Source organism: Lonchura striata, chromosome 31 (genome assembly GCF_050655825.1).
Source record: "Lonchura striata isolate lonStrDom1 chromosome 31, ASM5065582v1, whole genome shotgun sequence".
Classification (NCBI taxonomy): domain Eukaryota; kingdom Metazoa; phylum Chordata; class Aves; order Passeriformes; family Estrildidae; genus Lonchura; species Lonchura striata.
Window position 1 is genome coordinate 9,079,418 of NC_140733.1, and position 11,578 is coordinate 9,090,995.

At 67.2% G+C, this 11,578-nt stretch overlaps 2 protein-coding genes across 3 annotated transcripts; one reads left to right on the forward strand and one right to left on the reverse strand.

The window, feature by feature from the left end:
* The first annotated feature begins 204 nt into the window (after positions 1-204).
* LOC146764904 (uncharacterized) lies at positions 205-6,885 on the forward strand. The gene is made up of 9 exons (XM_085563912.1): positions 205-385; positions 1,393-1,464; positions 2,817-3,884; positions 4,808-5,018; positions 5,645-5,783; positions 5,868-5,937; positions 6,064-6,110; positions 6,225-6,283; positions 6,396-6,885. The coding sequence occupies exons 1-9, from the start codon at positions 259-261 to the stop codon at positions 6,439-6,441; spliced, it is 1,839 nt and encodes a 612-aa protein (XP_085420038.1). The 5' UTR covers positions 205-258; the 3' UTR covers positions 6,442-6,885.
* A 186-nt stretch (positions 6,886-7,071) lies between these two features.
* LOC146764905 (zinc finger translocation-associated protein-like) lies at positions 7,072-11,578 on the reverse strand. Of its 2 annotated transcripts, XM_085563940.1 has the most exons (4): positions 10,536-11,578; positions 9,294-9,917; positions 7,890-8,099; positions 7,072-7,565 (listed from the first exon to the last, which is right to left on the reverse strand). In XM_085563940.1, the coding sequence occupies exons 2-4, from the start codon at positions 9,886-9,888 to the stop codon at positions 7,477-7,479; spliced, it is 894 nt and encodes a 297-aa protein (XP_085420066.1). In that variant the 5' UTR covers positions 9,889-9,917; positions 10,536-11,578; the 3' UTR covers positions 7,072-7,476. The 2 variants fall into 2 exon arrangements, with proteins under 2 accessions (XP_085420066.1, XP_085420067.1); XM_085563941.1 differs by lacking the exon at positions 10,536-11,578 and having other exon boundaries at positions 9,294-10,495.

Sequence of the window (11,578 nt, forward strand, 5' to 3'; positions counted from 1 at the left end):
TCGAGCTGCTGCCATGGCAACTGCAGAAGAGCCCCTTCGTTCTGCGCATGCGCACCAGCGCCGAGCTGCGGCGGAGAGGGCGGCGCGCGGCCATTGCGAGGCGCTGATTGGTTCAAACTCGCAGGCCCCGCCCAGCTGCAGCAGGTGCGGCGCGCTGATTGGCGCGCTGGCTCTGGCCACGCCCCCGGCGGCACCGCCCCCCCCGCAGTCGGGGCGCGGCCGCCGCCCCGCACGGACGGGCTCGCTCCGCGCTCCGCCATGGCCGACTCCGCCGCGCAGTCCTCGCTCGTCTCCTCCAGCTCCTCTGCCGCCTCCCTCGCCTCCTCCTCCTCCTCCTCCACGCGGGCCGGGGGCTGCGTGGGCGGCAGCTCCATGTCGTGCGCCGGTAAGGGCCGGGCGGGGCCTGAGGGGGTGAGGCCCCGGCGGGGGCGTGAGGGGAAGGAGCCCTGGGGCGTTGGGTGTGAGGCAGGAACGGGGCGGGAGGGGCAGGACGGGGGGGAAAGGCCTCGGGGGGCGGTTACTGGGGGCAGGAGGCGTTTGGGGGGCAGGTGTGGGGGAAAAGCCTTTGAGAGGGGGTCAGGAATGGCGGGGGGAGAAATGAGGGGGAAAAGGCCCTGGAGGAGCAGATTTTGGGGAGCAGAGACTCGCGGGGGGGTTGGGGATGGGGGCGAGGTTAGGAGGCTTGGGGGCAGAAACGGGAGGTTGAAGAAGTTTTAGGGTAAAACAGGGGAAGCGGCTTTTGGGGGAGCGCGTTTTGGGGGGAAAGATGCTTTTAGGGGGGTTTTAAGGGGGAAAGAAGTTTCTAGGGGGATTTTAGAGGACAAAGAGGCTTCGAAGTGGAGATGTGGTTGGTGGAGGAGCTTTTTAGGGGCCGGTTTTGATGGGCAGAGACATCTCCAGCCCCACATCTCTCAGGAAAATGGGGGGAAATGCCCAGGAAAAGGAACCGTGGATGTTTTTGGGGTCGCTGGGGACCTGCTGCTCCGTCCGTCCTTCCCGGGAATTTTGGGGAGGGGGAATTTCACCCCCCCTCCTTATTCCAGCGGTCATTCCAGAGCATCCTGACTCGGCAATTCCCAGGATTTCCCCCCAAAGTTCCCACCTGGACACCCCAAAACTCCGCGGTTTCACCCCAAACCTCACCCTGGGGGGGTTGCAGCGCCGAGAAGGGCGGGTGGGATTTTCGGGGTGACCCCCGGGACCCCCCCTGCGCCGTTCCCCACCCCCAAAGCCGGGAAATCGAGGTGAAACCCCCCAAAATCGGGTCCGGGCTGGAATTTTCCCGGTGGTTTTTGCGTCACCCTGAAGCTGCTCCGCGCCGGCCCCGCCTTCTGGGGGGGTTTGGGGGATTTTGGGGGGTGCTGAGCTCTCACCCTCTGTGTTCTCTTGCAGATCCCCCCAATTCTTCCTCTTCCTCCTCCTCTTCCTCCTCCCAGCCCGTTTCTCTCTTTGCGGCTTCACCAGGCAAGTCTCCCCATCCCTCTTTTCTCTTTTTTTCCTGCACCCCCAGGAAGAAAAATGTCTGAGGGGGGCGGGGGGGTGAAGCCCAGACCCTAAAAAATCCCCCTGGATTTTGGGGAAGGGTCCCCAGAGCCACTCTGGGGACACCCAGAGCCATTTCGGGGCTCCCCAAGGTCACTTTGGGGTCTCGGTGTCACAGCAAAGGGGGGATTTCTCCCCAAAATAACCCCTGGATTTTGGGGGTCTCACCCGTTTCTTGAGGGGGGGGAGCACAAACACAGCTGAACCCCTCCCATAATGGCAACAAAGGGTTAAACTCCCCCAAAATAGACATTTTTCTTTTTCTCTCTTTTCCTGCTCTTTCACTCGGTTTCTTCTCCCTTTTTCGGGGTGAGCCCCCCCAGCTTTGCCCCCCACCCCCTCCTGCACCCCAAAACTGCTGCTTCCCCCCCAGCTTTGCACGGCCCCCCCCCCCGCTGCTGCTGAAGGTGAAATTCGTCGTTTTTTGTGGTTTGGCCTCAAAATTCCTGCGCCCCCCACCCCCGACCCGCCTGCGCCGTGTCCCACCCGCCGCCGGGGGGGCTTCGTCTGCCCCCCCCGGGCTGAACCTGGGGGGAGAGACCCCAAAATCCCCCCCAGATCGAGGAGGGGCTGAGCGGCACCCCCAGCCTCGCTCCAGACCCAAAACTGGGGGGTTTAACCCCAAAAATGAGAGGGTTTCGCCCCGGATGGGAGGTTCTCGGTGGGGGCACCCCCAGTTTTGGCGGGTTTGGGGTGTCCTGCACCCCCACATCGTTCTGATCCCAAAGCGAGGGGTTTTAACCCCAAAATGGAATTTGGGTTTGTCCCAAAATGGGCTTTTTTAGCCCCAAACTGGGGTCTCTCCTCCCCAGATTTTGGGGTGTTTTTGGGGGGGTTGGGGGAGCCTCTGTGCCGCCGCTTCACCCCCACCTGCATGGGGGGACCCCCAAAATTCAGTGGGGGACCCCAAACCCATCCCCACGCATGGCTGAGATTGGGGGAACCCCTGAATTTTGGGGAGGGGCTTTCCCCAGCATGGCTGGAAGGGGGGTGGGAGGGGGGAACCCCAAAATTCTGCGTGGGGAACCCCAAAACCGCCCCCTCCCCCTGGCATGGCTGACCCCAAAATTCCCTGTGGGGGAGGGGACACCCAGGGCACCCCCAAAGGGGGGGAGGGGAATGTGTGGGGGACCCCCAAACCCGCCCCCCCAGCATGGCGGGGATGGGGGGGACCCCAAAACCCCCACGGGGGTGTGGGGGGGGGCAGGAGGCCACGGGAGAGTGGGACGGAGCTGGGGGGACCCGACCCCCCTGACCGTGCCCCCCCCCCTCAGCGGCACCGGGCGGGCGCGACCGGGGGGCGGCCCCGGGCGGGGGGATCCCCCCGAGCCCCCCGGAGTCGCCGGAGTCGCCGTTCGAGGTGGTCCCGGACCGAGCCGCCTTCGACCGCGAGTTCGGCCCCGCGCTCGGCCAGATCCCCGAGGGCCGCGTCTGCCACTTCCCGCCCAAGCCCCGCGGCGGCCCCGGTGTGCCCGGTGTGCCCGGTGTGCCCGGCGGTGGCCCCGGGGTCCCGGGGCGCGGGCTGGCCCGGCCGCCCCCCGGCTCGGCGGCGGCGCTGGAGGAGGTGTCGCGGTGCGTGCGGGAGATGCACAGCTTCACCAGCGAGCTGCTCTCCTGGGACCTGGTGGAGCGCGGCACCGGCGACACCGGCGACGGCACCGGGGACGGCCACGGCGGCGGCGGCACCGCGAACGGCGTGAACGGCGTTGGCAATGGCGGCACCGGGGTCACCGGCGCTGGGAATGGCATCGCTGGCATGGGGAGCGGTGGCACCGGTGTCACCGGTATCGGGAGTGGTGGCACCGGCACCGGGAGCGGCGTCACCGCCGTGGGGAATGGCATCGCTGGCATTGGCAATGGCATCGGGAGCGGCCCCGGTGGCATCGGGAGCGGTGTCACCTGTACCGGGAGCGGTGTCACCGCTGTCACCGGCAGCAAGAGTGACGTCGTCACCGCCGCTGGGAACGGCCTTGCTGGCACCGGGGGTGTCCCCGGCGGTGTCCCCGGCGTAGGGGGTGGCCCTGCCGTCCCCACCGACGCCGACAGCTCCGGTGACTCTGACGACACCGTCATCGAGGAGGCGCCGGGCGAGGCCCCCGGGGCTGTCCCCGCCGTCCCCGGGGCTGTCCCCGCCGTCCGCAGGGATGTCCCCAGGGATGTCCCCGGGGCTGTCCCCGATGTCCCCGGGGCTGTCCCCGATGTCCCCGGGGCTGTCCCCGCCGTCCCCAGGGATGTCCCCGCCGTCCCCGGGGCTGTCCCCGTCCCCTCCCGGGACCGGAGCCTGCGGGAGCTCGGGGAGCCCCCCCGGCCCCCCCCGGCCGCGCCCCTTCCCCACCTGGCAGGTAAAGCCCCAACCGGGGGGAGGGGCTGGGAACGGGCCCGAGACGGGGAAAGGGGAGGAGGAACGGGGAGACCCCCGCCCCACGCGCTGCTGGAGGGGGGGCTCAGGAGCGCCTCGGTTTGGGGTGAAATTTGGGGATTTGGGGCCAAACCCGCTGGCACTCTGCAGGGGGGGTTAATTAGCGCCTGTTCTAACTAGGGGGGTGTAATTAGGGGCTGTGCATAACGAAGGGGCTGTTTTAATGAGCTTTAATGAGCGAGGGTAATTAGTGGATTGGGGGGAAGAGGGAAGGTGGCATCGAGCTCAGTTTGGGCTAAATTGGGGTGGGGATGACACAGGGACCCCCGTGTCCCCTCATTGTCCTTCCTGGTGTCCCCTCACTGTCCTCGTGGGACCTGGCCTTGTCACCCCCGTGTCCTCCTTGTTCCCCTCGGTGTCCTCTCCATCGCTCCTCACGTCCTCCTTTGTGTCCCCCTCATGTCCCCTCCTTGTCCCCCTGTATCTCCCCCTTGTCCCCCGTGTGACATGTCCCCGTGTGACGTGTTCCCGTGTGACACGTCCCCCCGTGTCACCGTGTCCCCCGTGTCCCCATGTGACGTGTCCCTGTGTGATGTGTCCCCCTGTGTCACCGTGTCCCCGTGTGATGTGTCCCCGTGTGACGTGTCCTCCCGTGTCACCGTGTCCCCCGTGTCCCCGTGTGACGGTGTCCCCCCGTGTCAATGTGTCCCCCGTGTCCCCGTGTGACGTGTCCTCCCGTGTCACCGTGTCCCCCGTGTCCCCGTGTGACGTGTCCTCCCGTGTCACCGTGTCCCCCGTGTCCCTGTGTGACAGTGTCCCCCCGTGTCAATGTGTCCCCCGTGTGACGTGTCCTCCCGTGTCACCGTGTCCCCCGTGTCCCCGTGTGACGTGTCCCCGCTGTCGCAGCGCTGCAGGAGCTGCTGTTCTGGCGGGACGTGAGGAAGAGCGCGGTGGCCTTCGGCGCCAGCCTGGTGCTGCTGCTGTCGCTGGCCACGCTCAGCGCCGTCACCGTGGTGGCCCACGTGGCGCTGGCCCTGCTCTCGGTCACCATCAGCCTCCGCGTCTACAAGGCCGTGGTGCAGGCGCTGCAGAAATCCGAGGAGGGGCACCCCTTCAAGTGAGCGCCCTGGGGACCCCCGGCTGGGTTTGGGGGCGGGGGGCTCGGGGACACGACCAGCCCCACTTGGGGACAGCGCTGTCACTGCTCGGGGACACGGGGCTCGGGGACACGGCCAGCTCGGCTTGGGGACACGGCTCAGCCCGGGCTCGGGGACACGGCCAGCCCCGCTTGGGGACACGGCCAGCCCGGCTTGGGGACAGCGCTGTCACCGCAGGGGGACACTTGGGCTGGCCTGGCTGCTCTGGGTGGGGACAGGGTTGGGGTGCAGGGGGGTTTGGGGTGGGGATTTTGGGGTCCTGAGGGGTGTGAAGGAGGATTTTGGGGGTGTGGATGGGGATTTTGGGGTCCAGAGGGGTGTGAAGAAGGATTTTGGGGGTGTGGATGGGGATTTTGGGGTCCAGAGGGGTGTGAGGGAGGATTTTGGGGTGTGAGGAAGGATTTTGGGGTGTCCCCACTCCAATTTCTGACCCAGACCTGACCCTATGTCCTGAGACCTTCCGGGGCATGGAGGGGTGAAGATGGATTTTGATGTTTAGACACAAACTTAGGGGCGCAGACACAGATTTTGGGGTTCAGGGCGGGGATTTTGGGGCTCCCCTCACCTGTCCCCCCCACCTCCCCAGAACTTACCTGGACCTGGACGTGACCTTGTCCCCCGAGACCTTCCAGGCGCACGCGGCCGTGGTGGCCCGGCGCCTCAACCGGGGCCTGCAGCTGCTCATCCGCCTCTTCCTGGTGGAGGATCTGGTGGATTCCCTGGAGGTTTGGAGCCTTCCTCCCCCTCCTCCTCCTCCCCCACCCCAAAACCCCCCGGGACCCCCCAAAACCTCTCCTGTGCCCCCCCAGCTCGCCCTGACCATGTGGTTGATGACCTACGTGGGAGCCGTTTTCAACGGCATCACCCTCCTCATCCTCGGTGAGACCCGCCCCTTCTCCCCCTGAAATGACCCCCAAAAGTGTGATTTTGGGGGTGGTGACCCCCAAAATTAGCGCTGAGGGGGGGGTTCCCCCCAAATAACCCCCTCCCCCTGTTTTTCCCCAGCCGACATCTTGGCCTTCACCCTCCCGCCCCTCTACGAGAAATACCAGGTGAGCCCGAACTGAGCAGACCCCCCCCAAAATCAAGGGGGACACCCCAAAATCAAGGGGACACCCCCAGAAACGGGGGGGCACCCCTGAAAACCCCATTTCCCCCCACTCCAGGTGCAGATCAATCACTACATGGGCCTCATCCGCCAGCAGACCAAGGACCTCATGGCCAAGTAGGCGCTCAGAGGGGACCCCAAAATCCTGGGGACCCCTCCCCAAAATCCTGGGGACCCCCCCAAATCCCTGTGACGTCCCCAGATCATCTCTCCCCCCCTCTCTCTGTAGGATCCAGGCGAAGCTCCCGGGTCTGGTCAAGAAGAAGCCGGAATAAACCCCAGGATGGGGGAGGGGAAATTTGGGGGTACCCACAGCGGTGCCCCCCCCACTCCAAGCTTGTCTTTCCCCACCCCCCCAAACTCCACCCACCCCCCCAAATTCGTTCCCTTCCCCCAGTCTCACAGTGACGTCCGTCTGTGCCCCCCCCTCTTGAAACTGGGGGGGCTGAACCCCAAAATCGCCTCCCCTGGGTTGGGTCCCCCCGGGGGGGCCCCCCAAGCTCGTTCCTGTCCCCCCCGTTTTATTTTTTTAACGTTAATTGAGGTGAAATGTCTGTAACTGCTGTAAATGGGGGAGGGGGGGCTCAGCCCTCCCCACAGCCCCCCCAAACTGCGCCCCCCGAGCCCCCCCTCGCTGAGAGGGGGGTGGGAAATGGGGGAGACCCCCCCCCCAAATCCACCCGCGGGGCTGCGGCTACAATAAAACACCGCCACAAGGCTGGGCCCCTCTGTGCTGGTGACACCCCCGGAATGTCCCCGGGACCCCCCGAAATGTCCCCGGGACCCCCGAAATGTCCCCGGGACCCCCAAAAGGTTCCTGTGATCCCACCCCCAGAATGTCCCTGGGACCCCCCCCAAAAAGGTTCCTGTTACCCCCCCCAAAAACATCCTCCCCGAGTTGTCCTCGTGTCCCCTCAGATGTCCCCCTTCTCCCACCCCAAAATGTCCCTGGGACCCCCCCGATGTCCCCATGTTCCTCTCCGATGTCCCCAAATGTCCCCATGGCCCGGGGGGTTCTCTGGGGGGTTTATTGGGGGGTCGTGTACAAGGTGGGAGGGGTGTAAGAAAACGGGGTGGGGGGACACGCAGACATAAATAAGGGGACACCGGGGGGTGGGGGTGACACCGGGGGGTGACACCGGGGGGTGGGGGTGACACCGGGGGGTGACACCGGGGGGTACAGGAGTGGCTGTGTTGTGGTGGGGGGGAACTGGGGACACTGATGGGGGGGGTCTCTGGTGTCCCCGCTGCCCCCCTGGGATGTCCCCTGTTGTCCCCACCCCCTCCCAGTGTCCCCATCCCGGGGGGGCTCAGGCGGGGGGGGCTCCTGTGGCCCCCTCCCCCCCTGCGGCCTCTTCCTCCTCCTCCTCCTCCTCGGCAGGACCGGGGGCTGGCAGGGCTGGGGGGACAGCGCTGTCACCTCCTGTCACCTCCCTGTCCCCCACAGTGTCCCCTGCGTCTGTCCCCACCCGCTCCCAGTGTCCCCAAAGCTTCCCGCACGCCCCCGGTGTCCCCAGTGTCCCCAGTGCCACCCACCCCAGTGTCCCCAGTGTCCCCAGTGTCCCCAGCTCCCCCCCACAGCCACCACTGTCCCCATATCCCAAACCCTCCTTGATCCCGCTCACTGGGGCTTTCCCTGGGGGTGGCACTTTGTCCCCAGTGTCCCCCTGTCCCCGCTCACCGGGGCTGTCCCCACCGTGTCCCCCCCAGTGTCCCCGCTCACCGGTGCCGTCCCCGTCCCCGCCGTGTCCCCGGTGTCCCCGCAGGCTGCCGGGGTGCGCGGCCAGCGCGTGCCGCCGGATGTCCCCGAGGTGCAGCGAGGGCAGGGCGCGGGCGCACAGGAGGCAGCGCAGCCGCAGCCCCCCGGCCTCCAGGTCCAGGCGCAGCTCAGCCCGCAGCCAGCGCCGCAGCGGGGACAGCGGGGGACAGGGCCCTGCGGCGGGGACGGGCTGTCACCCAGGGGGACAGAGGGGGACAGGGCCCTGCGGTGGGGACAGGCTGTCACCCAGGGGGACAGAGGGGGACAGGGCCCTGCGGCGGGGACGGGCTGTCACCCAGGGGGACAGAGGGGACGGGGTCCTGCGGCGGGGACGGGCTGTCACCCAGGGGGGACAGAGGGGACGGGGTCCTGCAGTGGGGACGGGCTGTCACCCAGGGGGGACAGAGGGGACAGGGCCCTGCGGCGGGGACAGCACTGTCACCCAGGGGGACAGAGGGGACGGGGCCCTGCAGTGGGGACGGGCTGTCACCCAGGGGGACAGAGGGGGACGGAGCCCTGCGGTGGGGACGGGCTGTCACCCAGGGGGACAGAGGGGGACGGGGTCCTGCAGTGGGGACAGCACTGTCACCCAGGGGGACAGAGGGGGACGGGGTCCTGCGGTGGGGACGGGCTGTCAGCGATGGGGGACAGAGGGGACAGGGCCCTGCGGTGGGGACGGGCTGTCACCCAGGGGGGACAGAGGGGACGGGGCCCTGCGGTGGGGACAGGCTGGGGGGATGCACTGGGGACCCTGGGGACAGGTCCAGGGCCAGTGGGGACACTTTGAGGACCTTGGGGACCCCTCGGGGACAGGCCCAGGGCCATTGGTGACAATTTGGGGACTCCTGGGGACAGGCCCAGGGCCATTGGGGACACCTTGGGCACACTTTGGGGACCCGGGGCTGGCACTGCGGTCATGGGAGGAGCCCCAGAGAGGGGCGGGGCTGAGGGACTGGGCGTGGTCAGGGTGGGGCTTGTCTTAAAGGGACAGTGTCCCTTTAAAGGGCGTGTTTTAGCAAAGGGTGTGGTCAGATCATGGGCGTGGTGTGTAGAGGGCGGGGCTTTAACGGAAAGGGGCGTGGCTACGGTAAAAGTGGGTGTGGTCAGTGTGGATGAGGGCGTGGCCTGAAATTAAATGGGGCGTGGCCACATTTAAAGGGACAGTGCTGCTCCTAAAGGGGCGTGGCCACATTTAAAGGGATAGAGCTGCTCCAAAGGGGCGTGGCCACATTTAAAGGGACAGAGCTGCTAAAGGGGCGTGGCCACATTTAAAGGGACAGAGCTGCTCCAAAGGGGCGTGGCCACATTTAAAGCGACCCCACTCCTCTTAAAGGTGCCGCGCCCCACCTTCCCCAGCCCGGCCCGTACCTGTCCCGTGGGCGCCGCCGGGGGGTCCCTCGGGCCGGGGGGTCCGTCCCGGGTGGGCGTCCCAGGAGCGCAGCACCAGCTGCTTCTCGCGGGGCCCCCAGGCTCCGGAGTAGGGGTGCTTCTGGCGGATGTGGCGCTTGATGGTGCTGAGCTTGAGCGTGGCCAGGGCGCTGCCGCACACCAGGCAGCGCATGCCGCGCCGCGCCGCGTTGAACTCCATCAGGTACTCGGCGCGCCAGCGCTCGTGGTAGTACCGGCGGTGGTCCCGGCCCGGCACCCGGCTCCGGCCCGGCCGCGACGCCCGCCGCTCCCGGGGCTGCTCCCGGGGCTGCTCCCAGAGCTTGTCCTGGGGTTTCTCCTGGGGCTTCTCCTGGGATTTCTCCTGGAGCTTCTGGGGCTGCTTCTGGAGTTTCTCCTGGGGTTTCTCCCGGGGTTTCCCCTGGGGTTTCTCTCGGGGTTTCTGGAGTTTCTCCTGGTGTTTCTCCCGGGGTTTCTCTCGGGATTTCTGGAGTTTCTCCTGGGGTTTCTCCCGGGGTTTCTGGGGCTGCTCCTGGAGTTTCTCCTGGGGTTTCTCCCGGGATTTCTGCGGCTCCATGCTCCGGTGCAGCCCCCGCGGGGAAGGGGCTGCAGGGAAAGCCGGGGGAGGGAGGTCCAGGAATCGGGGGAGGTTCAGGGGGAATTTCAGGGGGGATTTGAGGGGTCCAAGGGATGGAGGGGACACCGAGGATTAGGGGTGAGATGTGGGGCAAGGCCGGGGGGTTTTAAAGGGACAGAGCAGCAAAAAGGAGATCTTAAAAGGGGCAGGAGGTTCTTAAAGGGGCAGCGCGCTTCAAGGGGCAGGGTCCGTAAATGAGGAAGGGGCGGGGAAGGGAGGGGCGCATCCTCCAGGGACAGGGACATCCGAAATTCCTGTGGGCATCTGAAAGGGACGGGGATCCTTTAAGGGGACAGGGACACCTTAAAGGCTCAGGGACATCCCGAATTGGATGGGCACATCCTGAAGTCCTGCGGACCTTTTAAAGGGACCGGGCTAATTTAGAGGGATGGAGGCATCTTCACGGGACACCCTAAATTGAATCGGGTCATCTTAAAGGGCCAGGAACCCGTTAAAGAATCCGGGGCCTCCCAGCCCATGACAGGGAACGGCAAAGGGCTGGGGGGGGGGGTCGGGGGGCTTCTTAAAGCACCAGCGCTGCTCCCATTGTGCGCCCCCCGCTCCCCCGCCGCCCTCTCGGTGCTCACCTGGGCCGGCCGGGGCCGGGAGCGGGCCGGGGGCGGGGCGGGGGCCCGGGGGCTCCACGGCGGGGCCCGGGGCGGCGGCGGCGGCGGGCGGGGGCCGACCGGGCTGGGGACGCCGCCGTGGGGCCCCGGGGCTCCTTTAAGGGCTCCTGGGTAAATTTAAAGGGGCCGCACGCCTTTCCCATCCCCCCCCCGCCCCTCCCCGCTACGGGGGGCTACGGGGAGGGGGCGATGAGTTGCCGGCAGGTCGCAGCCCACCCTCCTCTCCAGAGGAGCCACAGCGGTGATTTTAAGGGGGGTCCCCCTGGATGCTCCCCCGCCCCCACCCCGCAGCAGCGCCCTGGGGTGCCCCGAGCGATGGGGCACCCATGGACCCCCCCACCCATCCCGGCCCCGCCCCTTTGGTCCAAAGGGGGCGTGGCGGGGTGAGGACACGCCCCCTCCCCGTGCTCCCAGTGCAGACAAGGCGCGCCTTGCCCCAAAATCGGGGAGAACCCAGCCCCAAAATCTGGGCGCGTCCAGGTGTCCGGGAGAACCCCCAAAAATCGGGGAGGCTCCTGCGGTCCGGGAGAGTCCCCCAAATTCGGGGAGGGTCCTGCGGCCATGAGAAGCCCCCAATTTCGGGGGGCCTCCTGCGGTCCATGAAAGTCTCCCAAACTCGGGGAGGGTCCTGCGGTCCGAGCCGCCCCCCGCCCCATCCTGGGGTCCCCATCGGGGCTGGGGAGGGGCATTCGGCTCCGCTCGGGTGTTTCCGGCACGGGCGGAAGCGCCCGAAGGCTGCCAAGAGGTGTTCGGGCATTTCCGCATCCACTCGGGAGTTTCGGTCCCACTCGGGTATTTCCGGCTCCGCTCGGAGCCGCGGCGGCGCGGGCGGCGCTCGGCCGCTCCCGCTGCGCTCGGCGGAAAGAGCCGAAGGACGCTTCGTGTAGCTCCGCGGCGGAGGCGGAAACACTCGAAGTCCGTGAGGGCCGCGCCCCGAAGCGCTCCGGGAAGAGCCGAAGCGGCGCGGGGAGGCGTGTCGGCTGTTTCCGGCGCGGCGGCGGAAA

Coding starts and splice junctions, on each gene's coding strand:
- LOC146764904 (XM_085563912.1), top strand. CDS start 259: ATGGCCGACTCCGCCGCGCAGTCCTCGCTCGTCTCCTCCAGCTCCTCT. Junction 386..1,392: donor CAGCTCCATGTCGTGCGCCG/GTAAGGGCCGGG, acceptor GTTCTCTTGCAG/ATCCCCCCAATTCTTCCTCT. Junction 1,465..2,816: donor TCTCTTTGCGGCTTCACCAG/GCAAGTCTCCCC, acceptor CCCCCCCCTCAG/CGGCACCGGGCGGGCGCGAC.
- LOC146764905 (XM_085563940.1), bottom strand. CDS start 9,888: ATGGAGCCGCAGAAATCCCGGGAGAAACCCCAGGAGAAACTCCAGGAG. Junction 8,100..9,293: donor CGGCGGCGCCCACGGGACAG/GTACGGGCCGGG, acceptor TCCCCGCCGCAG/GGCCCTGTCCCCCGCTGTCC. Junction 7,566..7,889: donor CGGGGACGGGGACGGCACCG/GTGAGCGGGGAC, acceptor CTGTCCCCCCAG/CCCTGCCAGCCCCCGGTCCT.